The sequence below is a fragment of the Cnephaeus nilssonii genome, assembly GCF_951640355.1.
Source record: "Cnephaeus nilssonii genome assembly, chromosome: 6".
NCBI lineage: Eukaryota > Metazoa > Chordata > Mammalia > Chiroptera > Vespertilionidae > Cnephaeus > Cnephaeus nilssonii.
This window is the reverse complement of record NC_137077.1, coordinates 31,188,367-31,205,413: the sequence shown is the minus strand read 5'-3', so window position 1 is coordinate 31,205,413 and position 17,047 is coordinate 31,188,367. Positions and strand designations below refer to the sequence as shown.

General features: G+C 38.3%; 1 protein-coding gene across 2 annotated transcripts in view; it reads right to left on the bottom strand.

Moving 5' to 3' along the window:
* Positions 1-7,063: 7,063 nt before the first annotated feature.
* Positions 7,064-17,047, bottom strand: part of LOC307101811 (uncharacterized protein) — a 59,996-nt gene continuing 50,012 nt past the window's right edge. Inside the window, exons 3-4 of one of the 2 annotated variants that reach the window (XM_079775245.1) lie at positions 7,270-7,442; positions 7,064-7,149 (exon numbers count right to left, since the gene is read on the bottom strand). In XM_079775245.1, the coding sequence (XP_079631371.1) occupies positions 7,291-7,442 (152 nt within the window). In that variant the 3' untranslated portion in view covers positions 7,064-7,149; positions 7,270-7,290. The other variant, XM_079775244.1, reaches the window with a different exon arrangement.

The window sequence follows — 17,047 nt, the reverse complement described above, 5'->3', positions numbered from 1 at the left end:
AAAATATGACAAAGAGACTCTTAGGGGGAGTTGAAAGACAGGCAACTACCACCCAGAATAGTAGATGACATCCTGCAGATGGCATCAATATGGAGCAAGACATAGTGGTGGATGGTGCGAGCAACAGCTAGAGCAGAAAGACTCCAGAGTCACAGGAATTGGTTCCGATTATATATGAGAGCTTCCTCCTCTCTCCCTCTCCTTAATCTCCTACCTCTACCTTCTGGCCTCAGCAAAGACCCTTGAAGAGACTTAGGGGTTTGAGACTGGTGGTACAAACTTTTAAGGTGACCTTCCTAGTCACTTAGACAAACTGGTGATTTAAATTACCTTAGGGTATAATATTTGCATATGCTTCCCTCTTAATCTGAATGTAAATTCATTCATACATTTCTTTCTATGTGTAACTATACATCACTACCTTCACATAGGAAAAAAGTCTAAAAAGACATATACAAAATTTTAATAGTTACTATCCCTAGATTATAAAATGAGTTTTCTTCTCTTATTTATGCATTTTAAATTTTCTAAAATGAATGTGAATTATTTGCCTAATATTTAAGTATATTTTATTAAAGATGTGTTATTACTATTTTGTGGTTCCCAGGGAAACTTACTTCTCACTTATCAATGGCCTTTAATTGATCATTTTCTCAGCAAGTTGGTTGTCACAGATTGCTAGGAAAGGTCCCCAGTCTTGCCTCAGATTTGCTTGGTGAAATAGTAACATTCCTGCAGAAAGATTCACAATCCCATGACATACATCTTAGGTGTTGCAATGCCAAAGATTAAAGAAATTTCAAAGGAACCTCCAGAAGGTTGAATTATTGAAATGCTAATGAAGACATGCCCTCAGAGAAAATGCAGGGAGTCTTCCCAGTGTTTAAGGCTTCATCGGAAAGACCTTTGCAGAATAAACATGCTATTCAATTTATGTTTCTCCAAAGGGCTGCTGGAGTTTGAATTGGTGCTCCCAGAGAGGATTTCAAAGCACAGCTTAGATCACTAACCAGTATAATTTCCAGTTGGTGTCCACAAGATCCATGTGTCTAAAATATGAATTTTTATTTCATTTCAAAACCAATTGATTCACATAATCAGTCTATAGATGGGTAAGATGCTGAATGAAGTAAATTGGCTTGGGCAGGAGGAATAATATACCGTTAGGAATGTCACAGTATATTTACATAAAAGGTTGTCATTGCTACATTTTAAATGATAGCACTTTTAAAAGATGGCCTCTCCCAAGGAAGTAAGTTTATTATACAGCTCTTAAATGTCCATGTGGTAAAGGTAATTCTGTATCTCCTATCTTTTTTAAAAAGCCATAGAGAACAACTAGACATAAATAGTATAAATGATTGTAAATTACCTCTAGAAATATTTCAAATATTATGCATATGAGTATGGTGTGTGTGTGTGTGTGTGTGTGTGTGTGTGTGTGTGTGTGTGTAGGTAGATGAAAGAAAAGATGGATAGATGAATAGATAGATACATGGATAGACAGGTAGAGACAATATTTCATATGCATAAATGTATATAGTCTTATAAGAAATATGTTTCTCAGGCCAAAATATAACACACATAGTCATAATTAAAATGTATTCTTATAGATTACAATTATGCATATTTCCATGTTCTCTTACTAGTTTGTTGACCTCTCAAATTGTTTGAATGTCATGATATAAAAATCAGAGAAATATTCAACCTTTTGTGCCACTTCTGGAACACTAGAGAAGAGAGATCAAATTCCTTGACCCTCATTACTGATAGTTTTCATGTGTGATTAAATGACTTTTTAAAAAATGTTATCCTGCTTAGGATGTGAACATGGCATTCTAATTCATATGTAGCATGCCTGGGCATTCTATATGTTGTCACACACCCAGAGACTGTAGGCGTTAGGCTACAATAAATTCTACAAGGAAAATTCTTGAAATATTTAAAAGGGAAAAAGTCAGAAATTCTTATGAAATGAGAATCCCACTAGCAACCTAGGGAAGAAAAATACTGCAAATGCAACACAAAGGTTTCATGGTTGGCTGTGTTTGCACCTATTTTAACAACCATACACTATAAAATTATTGGTGGACCAACCTATCACATGATGTTAAGCTCAGCTCCTATTTCCTCGAACTATTTAGACCAAAAAGCATCCGTGAGTTAGGACTTAAAGTGACACTCATTTCTTATTAAGATTCTTTACCCAGTACAAATGGAAAATTCATTCTTGGTCTTGCCATATGAGCAGTTTCCGTGATTTTGTTCTTAGTTCTAGCATGGTTAGATTATGGTGATAAACAAGCAGCTATTAGAGAGAAACTGACAACATGAAAAGTGGAAAAGTCTCTGTTGATAAGATTCCTTGATCTAAATTTATAGATCCAATATACATTTCCAGAGCAGCCAGTTTAATGGCAGGGCAAGCATGGACATAATAACAAGGCTTCAATGGCTTGATATTTTGAGTGTCGAGGCATTACGTTTCAGAGAAAAAGAGAAGATAAATGTTGTCATTTTAGCATACAGATAATATGAAGCAATAGGATTCCAAGTCTTTATCAAAGACTCATGCAAATCCAATGCATGAGCAATTTCTCCAGCTCTGCATTTATTGGTTATTCACTCATCTGTTAAGCAAAAAATATGTTGAGCTATGAGGTAGCGGGAGCTATGGTTAGTCCAGTAAAGGATACAATGTGATAGAAAACACAGTCCCTGTTCTATAGTTGCTCCCAACTAATAATGCTGTAATAATGTAGTAAGTACGTCGATATATATTTGGAGCTCTGACCACTAGAGAAGAAACAATCTGCATTTGCTTGGAGGAGTTGAGAATGGCCTTGGAGTAGTGACATTTTAAATGGGACTTGCAGGATGAGTTTATCAAAGAAGGGCACCTCTTGTACACTCTAGAAACACTATGATCTTCTAAGCCTGTCATGGGATGGAATCAGTGTCATACGAAGCTAAAGCATATGCATTCTAGGCAATAGAGATCTACTGAAAAATATCTTCTTGGGCTAGAAAGTGGTGGCAGCATGAGTCATTAGAGATAGGAAGACAACTAAAGATACATATTTGCAATGGCCCAGAGAAGAGAAGGTAAACAACTCAGCTGTTTCTCATTGGGGTCACTCTTGCGCTCTTCTTCATGTCATTCGGTTGAATAGAACTCCTGTTCTGGGTAGCAAGAATGTATCTAAGAGGCACAGAGACCCTGGGATATCAGAGTAGGGCCACATTACTGATCTTTGTAAGGAGGCCTACATTTGGGATAAAAGAGAACATTTAGAGACCTAACAATCAAGTGCTGGCTCACAAAATGACTACTTCGAGCAAAGAGAATGAGGCCACTTTCAAACAAATTTGTGAAATGAGGAAATGACACTGTAATGTTGGGTGTTGACATGTAAATATCCTCTGGCTCAATTCCCGGGGAATGTGTCCATTTTTCTACAGAAGGGCTTATAAGCTCAAAAAACAGGCAACCTGAAAGAAGTGTGCCAATTTTTATTGTGCATATGTGGAGAGGAAGAGATGTGTAGCAATTTGTGTGTACATGTGTATATATTTTTAACTTGGCACATTGTTTAATTCACTTGAAATAAAGGACCATCATAAGTGTAAGTAGTGCTAATCTCTTTTCTAATTAAAGAATAAATAAAAGCAAGTATTATGTACCACTTGATGATACAAGATTAGCAACAGTTGCATTAACAGAATTACTCAATGAAACTTAATAGAATATTACAGAAATTAGTAAATGTTGGAGAAAAGTTTATATGTATACATACACTCATGAGAGAGAGAGAAGAGAGAGAGAGAGAGAGAGAGAGAGAGAGAGAGAGAGAGAGAGAAGAGAAGAGAAGAGAAGAGAAGAGAAGAGAAGAGAAGAGAAGAGAAGAGAAGAGAAGAGAAGAGAAGAGAAGAGAAGAGAGAATGAATTTATTTAGGCCCAAAACACCTAAGGAATTAGATGAGCAATGGACCTGAATTTCACTTCAGCCCTCTTAGCCCTGATGGCAGTGGCTGCATCTAAAGATGTGGCTGGGAATGACAATAGCAGCTAAGGAGTGACTAAGTGGCAGGCAGAAATGATAAAATCCAGAAGGTTTGACACCAGCAGGGCCTTTGGCAGCAGCCAAGCCACACAACCAACTTCCAAGGTAGATTGTGAGCCATTGGCATCCCCAAGCTGAGCAAGCACATGGAGTCAGGGAAGGAGGAGGTAGAAATCCAGAAATAACAATGCAATAATCGGTGAGGACTCGGAGAAAATTGCTATTATCCTTCATACTCATGAGTATTTGCTGAAACTGCTGGCATGATTCAGAGAAACAAGGGTTACACGTGCGTTCACCAGGACCTGAATCTGCTATACTCCAGCTGTACCAACACGGAGCCAGTGAAATGGACCATGGTATGGAAAATATAGTGTGTGATTTACTTCTGTCAACTTGTAAAGCTGAGACAGATTTCTGCAGCTGCACTAGACAAGCAGAGATCCATTGAGCTCATTAAGATGTCAATGGCCAATCATGTGCACCATGTTTCTCTAGGTTCACAACTCTGTCCGCAACGCTGAAGTCCAGAACCTCCTGGAAATCAAAATTTTTGTATTTTTTTATAAATTCGATGATTGAACAGATGTAAGGCTACTTTCCATTTTTACTTCATTTACTGTGAATATTCACACATTTTGCTGCTGAAATTTAATGACTGGGTGCCGCCCCAAACACTGCTGGAAGTATTGCATAATGTATGACACATGTACCCAATTACCCCTCTAAACTTTCTGACTTCTGAAGCCCATCTGGCCTCGGGGGCTTCAGATAAGGGATTGTGCACATATATGCAACCTTTTCTCCCTTACAATCTTTTTTTTGGATTTAGAAGCATTTTCGCAGTATTTGTATTGACCCTTTCCAAAAATACAGATGTGAGTCTACTCTTAAATTTGCTTATAATTGCATATTTCCATGCCTTTCAAAAAAAAGAGTAATAATTATAGCTAACATCAAGTGCTTACTAAGTGCTAGACTTTGTGCTTAAAAGCTTAGTTCACCAGCAACACGTAGGTAGGCCTAGACCCTAGCACCTCAGCAAATACCAGTGACATACGCTTGCATTCCTTTTGGTTCCTAATAACCATTGTCAAAGAATCTTCTTCAGACTCTGCCTTAGTGTTGCTGAATCATTCCAGCAGCTTCCAGAGAGGGCAAATTTGGCTCTGTGGGATTCCTGAGCCCCTCACAGCCCCTTGTTCTTTCTATTTACTGCATTGATCACATTTGTCAGGTTTCAAACTCACACCTTGTCACTTCTGCCACACTCTATTGGTTAAAGCAAAACGCCAGGCCAGTCCTGTCTAGGGACTGGAGAAATAGAGCCGGTCTCTGGATGAAAGGAGCAGCCTGTGCATACTAAGATGGGTGGCATTTGTGGCCACGAAACAATTTACCACATGAAACAATTACTCTACCATCTGGCCGCAAATTGTTCACAATCCTCCCACTTGTAAAAGATGCTTACTCCTGGCCCACTACCTGCAAAAGCCTCACCCCAGGTATTACACCAGGCTTGAAATTCACCAGTTTGTGCTACCCTTCTAGTCTACACACAAATGAGATTTCTCTGTGGAGCCCTTCAGTTCTCCAGAGATCTGTAAACTGGAACTATAAGGTATCTGCCCTCTCCCACCCAAATATCTAAGACACGAAGGTGAGACAAAGGTAAGATAAGCACACTGGATATGCCTTTTTAAAAAGACGAAGAACTGGAAGTACATAGCAGTCACTGGTCTGTAGCAATTGTGAAATCAAAACAGGCCATGTCCTGGGACAAGGGCATGTTGCCTGATTAAGGGCCTACTTCTTATCCTTTGAAGTGGTTCTCTAACCCATTTTGTTCCTACACTCTAGACTGATCAGCTCTCTTATTTTTTTTAAATATATATTTTATTGATTTCAGAGAGAGGAAAGGAGAGGGAGAGGGAGATAGAAACATCAATGATGAGAATCATCAATTGGCTGCCTCCTGCACGTCCCCTACTGGGGATCCAGCCCACAACCACAGCATGTGCCCTGACCGACCAGGCTTTGAACCATGACCTCCTGGTTCATAGGTCGATGCTCAAACACTGAGCCATGCTGTAGGGCTGTTCAGCTCTCTTAGAAGTCCTTCCTTTCTATAAGAACTAGCTCACATTTGCTAGTTCTCTCAGTCAGCTTTGTGCTTGTAGGAAGTTGATGGCCCAGAAGTTTCTTAAATGGCCTCTGTCCCTTTTCATCCACCTCAAGACAGCCTCTTTAACATTCCTTATGAGATATCTCAGATTAAAGTCTACTCTAATGGATAATAGCGAGGCTCACTATTCTTATCAAGACAGGCCTTCCTCTAATTTTCCTGATGTGTCCAAGTTGGGTGATATGTCTGGATTCACCGAAGATGTTCTATTTAAGTGAAACGACAACTAGACACCACTTTAAATCATTCTGGGCTCTTATGAAAAGATTTTATGGCCACACCCATGCGGCCCCATTTGACTGAATGTAATTTTTAACTCACATTTTCATTTTCTTTGATAATCTTTTCAAATCAAGCACATCCTGGGTCTTCTATATTTTCTCTAAGCTCTACTTGCACACTGAATAGTTCTTTCTTTAGTTAATCTCTCTCTTCCTGCATTTCATTATACATAGCTATAAAAAGCCAAGTCACAGTTGTAACATTCTGCCTGGAAATCCCCTAGCCAGATCCACGAGTTCATTAGGGAAAATTCGTATCTTCCAACCGTAGCAAAGAACATTTTGCCATTTGTTTGGCCAATATATAACAAGGGTGGTCCTTTTTCCACCCTCAATAGTAATTTCCTTATTCATCTCCCAGCATCTACTCATCATCTCCTCACATTCTTCCTAGTCACCAATCTCCCCCATTACCAAAGCCAATGCCATATGTTTTTTATTTTTGTTATGACAGCACCCCACCTCTATGTAATGATTTCTGTGTTAGTTAACCATTTCTGTGCAACAAACCACCCTGAAATCTAGTGACTTAAACAATAATGGTTTCTTACCTCCTATATAGGTCTGCAGGTTGGTTAGGATGGCTGGTTTCATGTGCTTGTTCATGCTGGAGAGTCATCTGAAATAGAAGGTTCAAATGGCCTCACTTGCATGCCTCATGATGGGATTGACTGTGGCTGGGAAGTCTACATTCTCTTGTATAAACCCTTTCCTCCTCTAGTCAGTCAGGCTGGCTTACTTATATTGTGATCTCAGCCCATCATTCCAGGAGGGCACGTGCAGAATCTTCAAGGTACCTCAAGGGCCAGTCTCTGGGATTTGTACTTGAATATGTCTCTTCTGCTACGTCCTGCTGGTCCAAGAGAGTCATAGGTTCAGTCCAGTCTAGGAGGTGGAGAAACAGCTCTAACCCTGGATGGGAAGAAAGGTAAAAATCACTAATCAAAAGAATATGCATACTGAGATGGGAGGGATTTTTGGTCATTAAGCAACCTACCAGACTAAGAATCTATTGAAAGAGTGAATGTTTCATTTTTATTTAGGGTATGAACATGGCCTTAGTCCCTAATCATTTTTAGCCTCTGGTGTCAGACTCATTATGTGAGATTTCCCAAGTGACTGGTTATTCTCTGATCTCTCCACTTCCTTAATCTTTGTCAACAATGGGGTCTTGAATATCCCATGTCTGTTGTTCTCTACCTCATATTCTAGACCAATCTGGAGGGACAGGTAGATCCGGTTTTGAAACTTGGCTTTGCCATTTACTCACTATGTGACCTTGAGCAGTTTATTCACATTATTTAAAATTTCTGCCTCATCATATTTGTAGGATTAAATGGAACAGTGTATTAAAGTTCTCAGCACATGGTAGTAAATTAAAGAATATTAGTTTTCACCCGGCCGGCGTGGCTCAGTGGTTGAGCATCGACCTATGAACCAGGTCACGGTTCATGCCAGGTTGTGGGCTTGAACCCCAGTGTGAGCATGCAGAAGGCAGCCAATCAGAAATATCATCATTAATGTTATCGCTCTCTCCCTCTCCTTTCCTCTCTGAAATCAATTATATATATATATATTTAATGCCATTTTCTTCTTTTGTGTCACCAGATAGTAAAGGACATCTAATACAAGATTAAGACTACAGATTTATCAATAGCTAGTTGTTGATAATTTTTTAAACCAGATCATTTCAAAAATAAAAGAGGTTGAGAAATTAAATTATCAGCTATGTGCGAATTCTATATTAGACTATATTCTTCTAAATTATTCTTCATTTCACATATAATTTCAGAGGTTGTGAAGAAGTATATTACTATAATCCTCATATAATGATGGATTATTTAATTAAACCTAGAGATATGTTTAGGGTACTATAAAATTAGGGCATTGCAGAAAATTTATATTTGATTTTTTTAAAGGACACTGAAATAGTCACCAAAGGAAAATCCAAAACTTTGTCAAACTTTCCTACACTTATATATTTTTAAATCTTGTTTTGTTTTTATTTGTAAATACATGATATAGAAGGTACTATACTCTTCTCAGTACTTTGTATCTTTGATTCAGCCTTTCCTTCACATATCATATAAAATCTGAGGCTTCCAACAGCATTATTAGAAATGAAATGGAAACCAAATAAGAAACATATTTCATAATGAAAATAAATGATAAACCTTGGTTGTTGGTAGATTGTAAAGATTGATGGCACGGGAAAAGTCAAAGATCTCACTATTCAACAAATATTTCACATCACCCAAATCATCAATGCTATGTCAAATTAAGTGAACTATCTTATATTACATATTAAGTTTTCTCTTCTCAGAATGTTGTACATTTTCAACAATAAGTCTTATTATAAATATCAGATCCTATTTTATCATTCTTTGAAGAAAATGCCTAATAATAACAACAATAATAACAAAACAATAATACTGTGAATGATGCACTTGTCTCAATTCTGCACCTCACTACTGACATCCATTACACTCTGTCCCCAACTTTCCATGAGGTCAAAATATACTGAGTAGTTGGGGATGGAAACTGAGTCCTACAATATCAGGATCAGGAAGTACCTGTTGAAGGAGACAATGATACTGGAATCAAGAACCGATGAAGCCAAGAATCTGGGTGAAGACCACGACTGGGGTGAGCACATATAAACCTTGGGTCCCATTGGGATTATTGAAAAGTTTAGAGACAGGTGGAGGCATGATCAAAGCAAAAGTAGGTATAAGGCAAGGTCACCCAGGTTATTTTAGGTTAATATACATAGGTTCATTTTATTTTATTTTACTTTAAATTATATTTTATTGATTTTTTTACAGAGAGGAAGGGAGAGGGATAGAGAGTTACAAACATCAATGAGAGAGAAACATCGATCAGCTGTCTCCTGCACACTCCCTACTGGGTATGGGCCCACAACCAAGGTATATGCCCTTGACCGGAATCGAACCTGGGACCCTTGAGTCCGCAGGCTGACACTCTATCCACTGAGCCAAACTGGCTAGGGCCATAGGTTCATTTTATAGTAAACAGGTGGAGCATGATAGGTCAGACCTTCTAAAAGGTCAGGGTGAAGCCAGAATAGAAATTCACTGAACACATTTTTTTTCTCCTACCATGCTTGATAACATGTGGCTTTTATCTCTGAGGATTTACTCAAATTTGTAATATTTTAAGATGTCTTTACATTAGTAAGTCTAAGGGTCAGTCCTGAGCTCATAGCAGAGTTAAAGGCCTTTTAAGTTGTTTATCTGAGAGTTTAGACACATGTCCATGAAGGCCAACGAAAGAAGTAGCTAGCTTTTTGGGGAACTGGGACTCAGGAGAATTTAACTATATGGTAGAAGTAAGATTCAAGTTTTAAGATTTAGAACGATGCACTCAAGAAAATTATATAAAATGAAAAACGATCATCTATGACCCTGCACATCTAGAAATCTATAGGTAAGATATTCAGTTTGACTTTCTATCAGGTACTTTATCCTTATGAAGTATGTCAGCTTGGTCCTCCGGTTTGAGCTTAACATGTTCACTCGAATAGTAGGCACCTCACTTAATAATATTAATAAAGTGATGTTTTTCTTCTTTTATACATTTTCAAGGTCAGGAAACCTTTCCACTGTGTTTTTAATACCCCAGAACTCTTAGACCTATGGGACCTGAAGGTAATGGAGTAGATACAAGTGAAACATGTCTTTCATGACCATACTTTTCTTTCAAAACCCCCAGAGATTTGAAACATAGTTTGAAAACCAGTGGACTAAAACAATGAATTAAAACAACTCTTCTTTTCCCTTGAGATGTTGGTTTAACTCCAGTGTAGAAATCCAAGAGAGATAGCGTCCGTTGGTCTTTGGATGGTAACTGTGCAAGATTTTTATTTTCCAAAGGGCAGATGATCTATTGAAAAGGTGCAAAGTCACAGCGCCTAAACTCTGCAAAGGTGCTCAGACTTCTGGTCCTTCCTCTGGTAAACTATTTGCTATTGAAATAAAAGTTCTACCTGATCTAAGCCATATAGCATACATGTACACATTTACCCCAGGAATGAGAAACTCTTATGAAATCTCTATTTTAAAAAAACAAACAATAACAAAAAACCACAACTGTTCATCATTCCATTCTTCAGATAATTCCTCTCCAAATGTATCTTTGGGGATGCAGGTGGTATTCTGAGGCATATTAGAGATTAATCAAGTAACACAGACAAATTTCTTCTCTGGCATGAAGTGGGGCCTTGGATTCCAACAGTAATTCAGCAGTAAGAATCCTGTGTAAGAGTTATTAAGTGGGCCACAAAAACCTCCTCTCAGTAACCGTTACCTCTTCTTCCTCTATGCCTTCCATAGAAGAGGAAGAGAAGGTCCTGCACTCTGTGATTTGAGGCAATCAATATGTACATTGCCTATTTAATTATGAATTTAAAACATTATTATACATTGTCTTCCTAAGGCTTTCTATCCAAACATATTAGCACTTTTTAATTGATCTTATGAAACTCAACAAAAGCCATTATGTTTGTTTTTTTTTAAAAAAGGAAAAAGAAAATCCTCCAGTGAACATGTAATAGTGAGTTCTAGAAAGCCAGATAATTTCTTTGCTTAATAATAGTTTTCTTTCCTCTTGGCTGCAGATTCTCATAACTAGCACCATGCCAAACATTCGAAGATTGGATTATGGCCTGTCGTACTTGATTATTTTTGTCAGCATGCTGACCCGGGGTGCCCTTTTCTTGTGTTGTTCCTTCTGTTTCCATTTTTCATGTCATCCCGCTTTTCATCTTGTCAATCAGCTTTTGACTTCCTGATTAAAGTGTCTGTCACAGGAGCAGCCTGGTCTCCAGTCAGTTGTTTAATTTGTTCCTCATGGCATCCAATTGAGTTATTCATCTGGCCCAGCTGTTCCCAAGTGCTTCCAGCATCACTTTTTCATGTGTTTGGGTTTAACCTCTATATCTATGTACAACAGTGTGAATTGTTCCATTCATACTGTTGACTGTGGATTGCTCTGCCTTCCTAATGCCTCAACGCTACTAGGCTGGCTGCTATGCTGTGGCCAAACCAACAGAGAGAAACAGTATTTCAATCTGATGTTATGGTAACAACTACAACTAAACAGACTAGTTTTAAAGAATTATAGCAAGCCCACTTTTTAACAATTAGGACGATGTAATGGAAACTCTGTACTGTTCAGATTCAGATCCACCCAAGAATAATGTTGATGGTGCTTGGCAGAGGAAAGGAAACATTGGTCTGCCAATATTGTGGATATTGCCGCAAATGCTCCAGGACCTATTTGTTGCATTAGGTGACATGAGATACTCTCTTGGCTTGAATTGGTACAGATACTCTACTGGAAAAATAAAATTAAGTAAATCTGCTGAGTTTGCAAGCTAAAACTTGTCTTCTAGTGGTCAGATGATTTATATTATGCAACATTCAAGAAGCCACATAATGCAACAGGAAACTGAAGAAAAGAAAACGAGAGCACATTTACCCACTCTTCCTTTTAGACGCTCAAACATAATTAATTCAAAAGTTCAGTAGATTGTTTATGAGTGAGCCATTCCTTCCTGCTATTGCCTATCATGTTTCTCCTGTACCCCCTGCAAACCTGAAATGGCAACTCCATTACAGAACCCATGTGCCTAGGACCTAAGAATGTAGAATGAGTCTAATGAGAATCAGGCAGGAGTCTTAGTACAACTTCATAGCCTACTTCCTATTTTGGGTTGATTCCATGTAACTATTTGCAAGGAATTCAGTTGCTCCTATAAGAATATGCATTTATTTCTTTAGGCTAATAATATGGGGTATAGTGAAATAGTGTAGAAATCCTGAAGAGGATTAAAGTTGATAGTACCATATATGGAGAAGGCTATTGGCAATTAAACAGAGGAAATAAAATCACTTTTCTGACTATGGGTTTTTACAAAATATTTTGAACTTTCTCAGAAAGGTATTGTACATATATTAATTCATATTATTAACAGTAATGCTGAAACTTATTTAGAGGCTTAATATATTTTATTTTCAATTAGAAAAACTATTATCAAGTAAATTTGACTTCAACAAGTAAAAATAAAATGTTTAAGAATGATAAATCATGGAGAAATTGTAATTTGAAATGTATATTTTTTGTTTTGTTCTAGTTAAATATCACCATCCCCTCCCCACCATGGAGGTTTTCCATGATGCATTTCTTAGAAAAATAATATTATCAATCTCTTCCCTGGGAGGTTTTCCTTATTGTCTTACATGGATTTACTTTCCCAACTTTTCCAAATTCATATCTCTGGAGGAATATCCCCATTAGTCTTTCCATTATTATCCCCAGAAAAGTGAATACAGTGAATTGGTATTCAATAATTATTCCATCCATCTTCTATTGTGTCTTTATGTGCAGCAGAGCCTACAAAGTTTAAAAATTATACTTGCTAGACTCCCTTGCAGCTAGGGTTCTAGATATGCTTTGGGTCTGACCCATCAGATAACTTGTGAAAGATTTGGAAAGTGTAAGTGAAGCAAAGACCACGATTTTTAACCATGCTGGCAAGCACAGTCCTGGAAATACTAAGCTTTGCTGTAGTAGTGTTAGCAGATGTCCCTATACCAAGAAGCAAGATGAGGGGTAATCACTGTTTTGTGGAGAGAGATCTAATAGGCACAGCATGACTGTGGAGCCAACAATTGTGGATGCAGTGCCCTAACCTGAGTCACACCTAAAAGGTGACCCAAGTGCTTGCAGTGCAAATGGTGGCTTCCTGATTCCTACCTTACCAATTGTGACTCCCCTGGTGGGCCAATTCTATGTTATTTCTCCAGGAGTTTTTCTTGGAGTTCTAACCCAGAGGCTGTTCTTCTAAACTAGGGGTGGGGAACATCCAGCCCAAGGGCCATATAAGGCGCTCTTAATCATTTGGTCTGGCCCTGCCAAGGCATTAGGGGTGAGTTACTTAAATGTCTGACCAAATATAGCAGGCTAATTTTTAAGTTGATAATTTTGTATGGCCCGAGAATAATGTTACAAATATCCAAATGGCCATTTGCAAAAAAAAAGGTTCCCTGCCCCTGTTTAGACCTTCCGATGATTTGCAAGCTCCTTATTCCCTGCATCAAATCCTTGTCTGATTTAAAAAGAGTAACATTTTAACTGAAAATTCATTCTGATAGTTTGTCTTTTCACTTTTTCAAAAACTCTTGCTTTACTGTAAGTGCCATAGTGCAAAGAGCAGATGCTTTGGAGTCATACACATCATTATTAGTTATATCACTTTGAATAAATTTATAAACGTATCTAAGCCTCAGCTCCTTCATCTGAAAAAATATGCAATAATACTTAAATGCATAGTTGATATACAAATAAAATGAGATAAGTATTGGGTGCCTGAACCTCTGATGCAAGTATTCAATAAATATCAGCACTCTTCTTCAATGTTTAAATTTGAACAGTTAGTTCCCAGCATAATATTCCCACTAAACTAATCAAGGACCACATTTAATAAGGAAAACAAAAGACTGGTAACATATTGCATATTTTATTAAAGCACATTTCTGTGTCAATTGGGATCCAGTGAACCAACTACTTATGGATACTAGCACTGAGTTTAACACAGGGAACCAGACCCCATGAGATTTCCAGATTGCTATATTTAAATTTAGAAAAACAATAGCAAATATAATCCCTAATATGCAAATAGACCAAACGGCAGAACAACCCAACAACTGGTCCCTATGATGTGAACTGGCCACCAGGGGGTGTGCGCAGAACACGGTGGGCATTGGCAGCAGAGCACGGAACATGGCGGGCATCAGCCATGGCAGGATGGTGGAGCACGTGAGCGGGGGTGCCAGACCAAGGCAGGGCATCGGTCACTGTCATTGGGGCGAGCCTCTGATGGTTATTGAAAATTCCTTACTCCCATGCACCACAGTACTGCCCAGTGCTCGCACCCACTGCTGGTGCCCAGCACTGGTCCTGATCACTCTCACTCAGTGCAGTCAGTGGGTGTGAGCAGCAGCTGCCGGCCCTGATCGCCCCTGAGGGCTTCTCCACCTCCTCCTGTTCCTGAGAGGTGATTGGAGCAGCAACCACCGCTTGCACCCGCTGCAGGTGCCGGGCCCCAATAGCTCCACACCATCAGCGGGTGAGAGCAGGACCAGCGTTATCAGCGCATGGGAGCAGCGGTGGTGGCAGGAGGGGAGATGCCAGCAGACAGGGGCCAGGGGCTGTGGCGAGAGGGGCCGGGCGGGGGCACAGAGGATGGGCCGAGACCCGCCCATGTTCACCACAGCCTCACGGCCCACAGTTTCTTTCAAGGTGCACAAATTTGTGCACTGGGCTCCTAGTATATATATATTTTTTTCATTCCTTGGGATTAAAGATTACCAAGTACTACACATGTACATGCTTGCTTCATGCCATGAAAAAATGAAGTGAATGAACTTTAATCCAAAAAGATTAGGTTAAAGATGATAATCAAATTTCAATCCCATCTCCTTACCTAAGCCTAAAGACATCTTTCAATTAGTAACACAATAAAATAGTATTCTCATTCGTTCAGACAAAATAACTTTGTATTATCAGGTGCCATTTCTTCTCAAAAGGGATATATGTTAGCTACGTGATGCACTAAAGTATTCCATAATTCATCTCAATTTTCCTAAAAGATTTGGAAACTTAATTTCACTATATTCCATTTTATTAACCTAAGACCGTGGTTGGCAAACTGTGGCTCACGAGCCACATGTGGCTCTTTGGCCCCTTGAGTGTGGCTCTTCCACAAAATACCACGGCCTGGGCGAGTCTATTTTGAAGAAGTGGCGTTAGAAGAAATTTAAGTTTAAAAAATTTTGCTCTCAAAAGAAATTTCAATCATTGTACTATTCATATTTGGCTCTGTTGACTAATGAGTTTGCCGACCACTGAAAGAAATTAAATGCATCTCCCTCTAGGAATAATGAGGAGAAACAGAAAAATGGAGTTACAAGAAAGAAAGAAAAATGCTCAGCTGTTGGAGTAAAAGTGGGCCTGAAATCTTGTAGGTGCATGTGTAGAAGATATTGTGGTGGTCTGAAATAGGACCTAATAGCTACAAATTTGAGTTTAAAACTCAATACATATCAAAAAGAGATGAAGCTTTGGGCATACTTGAGTAGGAAGGCATAAATGAGAACCCTACAAGCCAGAACCATCAATGGCTTCATCCTCAGTGAAAAGAAATACTGGAGAAACACACACTCATTGGGCAAGGGAAATGACAAGGAACCTTGCCTCTACCTGGGGCACTGGTCATGAAGTAAAAAAAATCACCATGAAAAAATTAATACCAGAGCCATGAGCAAATGCATATTGATTTCACATGTTTGGGGAGACATAAGAAGTTTCAAACCAAGAAATATGAGGGGAAAAACTAATACAATGGACCTTGTGTAAGCAAATGGGAATTCAAAACACTTTAGGGGAAATCCTTCCAAAACTAAAGCTAATTTAGATATCTCTCCCTCTCTTACACACACACCCACACCCACACACACACTCACACACTGCTGCTGAACTCACAATCAAAAGAAGTTTAAAAACACAAGGGGAAAATCCTTTATAATCAAGGTTAAATACACATAACCCCAAAATTTAAGATTACAGAAAATTATGAAAAATCTATAAAAGTAAATAGGCCTTAAATGATTTAAAATAAAATAGAAATAATAAGGCAAGAATGACACTATCATAAAGACAAATTGAAAAAGAACCAATGATGTCAAGAAATAATGTACACAGTTATTGAGTTATAGACTCAATGGATATAATAAAAAGCAGATTAGATACAAATTAAAAAGTAAAATGGAAAATAGATCTGAGGATCTTACGCAGAATATGCACAGATATATAAAAAAGTGGGAAATATGGATAATAATTTAAGGTAAAATAAAAATGCACCCAATAGGTCTGTGACAGAGTATAGATAATAGTAGCTGTATACTGCTCAATAAAAAAAGAAAACACTAATTGAGACTTTTCCTAAATGGCATATATCTTCAGATTCAACCATCATAACTAAAGAGAAGTACAAATACCTTCTGCACAAGACAATGCCAAAGCCCTGCCCATATTTCTTTATTACCTTCCTTCCCTCACCCCAAATACTGGTTCCAGGTGTGCCTTCACTCCCAACTCTAATACCTGCATCTCTCTGTCAAGAGTTCCCTTTACTTCACATCCTCACCAATACTTATCTCTTGTCGTTTTTATCATAGCCATTCAAACAGATGTTGTTTAAGATTTTTTTTTCATTTATATTCATAAGGGATAACAGTTTGCAGTTTTCATTGATTATGTTGTTTTTATCTGGTTTGGCATTAGGTTAATTCTGGTCTCATAGGATGAGTTGGAAAGTCCCTCCTCTTCTATTTGGAAGAGATTGTGACGTATCGGTGTTAATTCTTCTATAAATGTTAGGCAGAATTCACCAGTGAAGTCAGCAAACCGTATTCTTTATAATGAAGGTAATATAC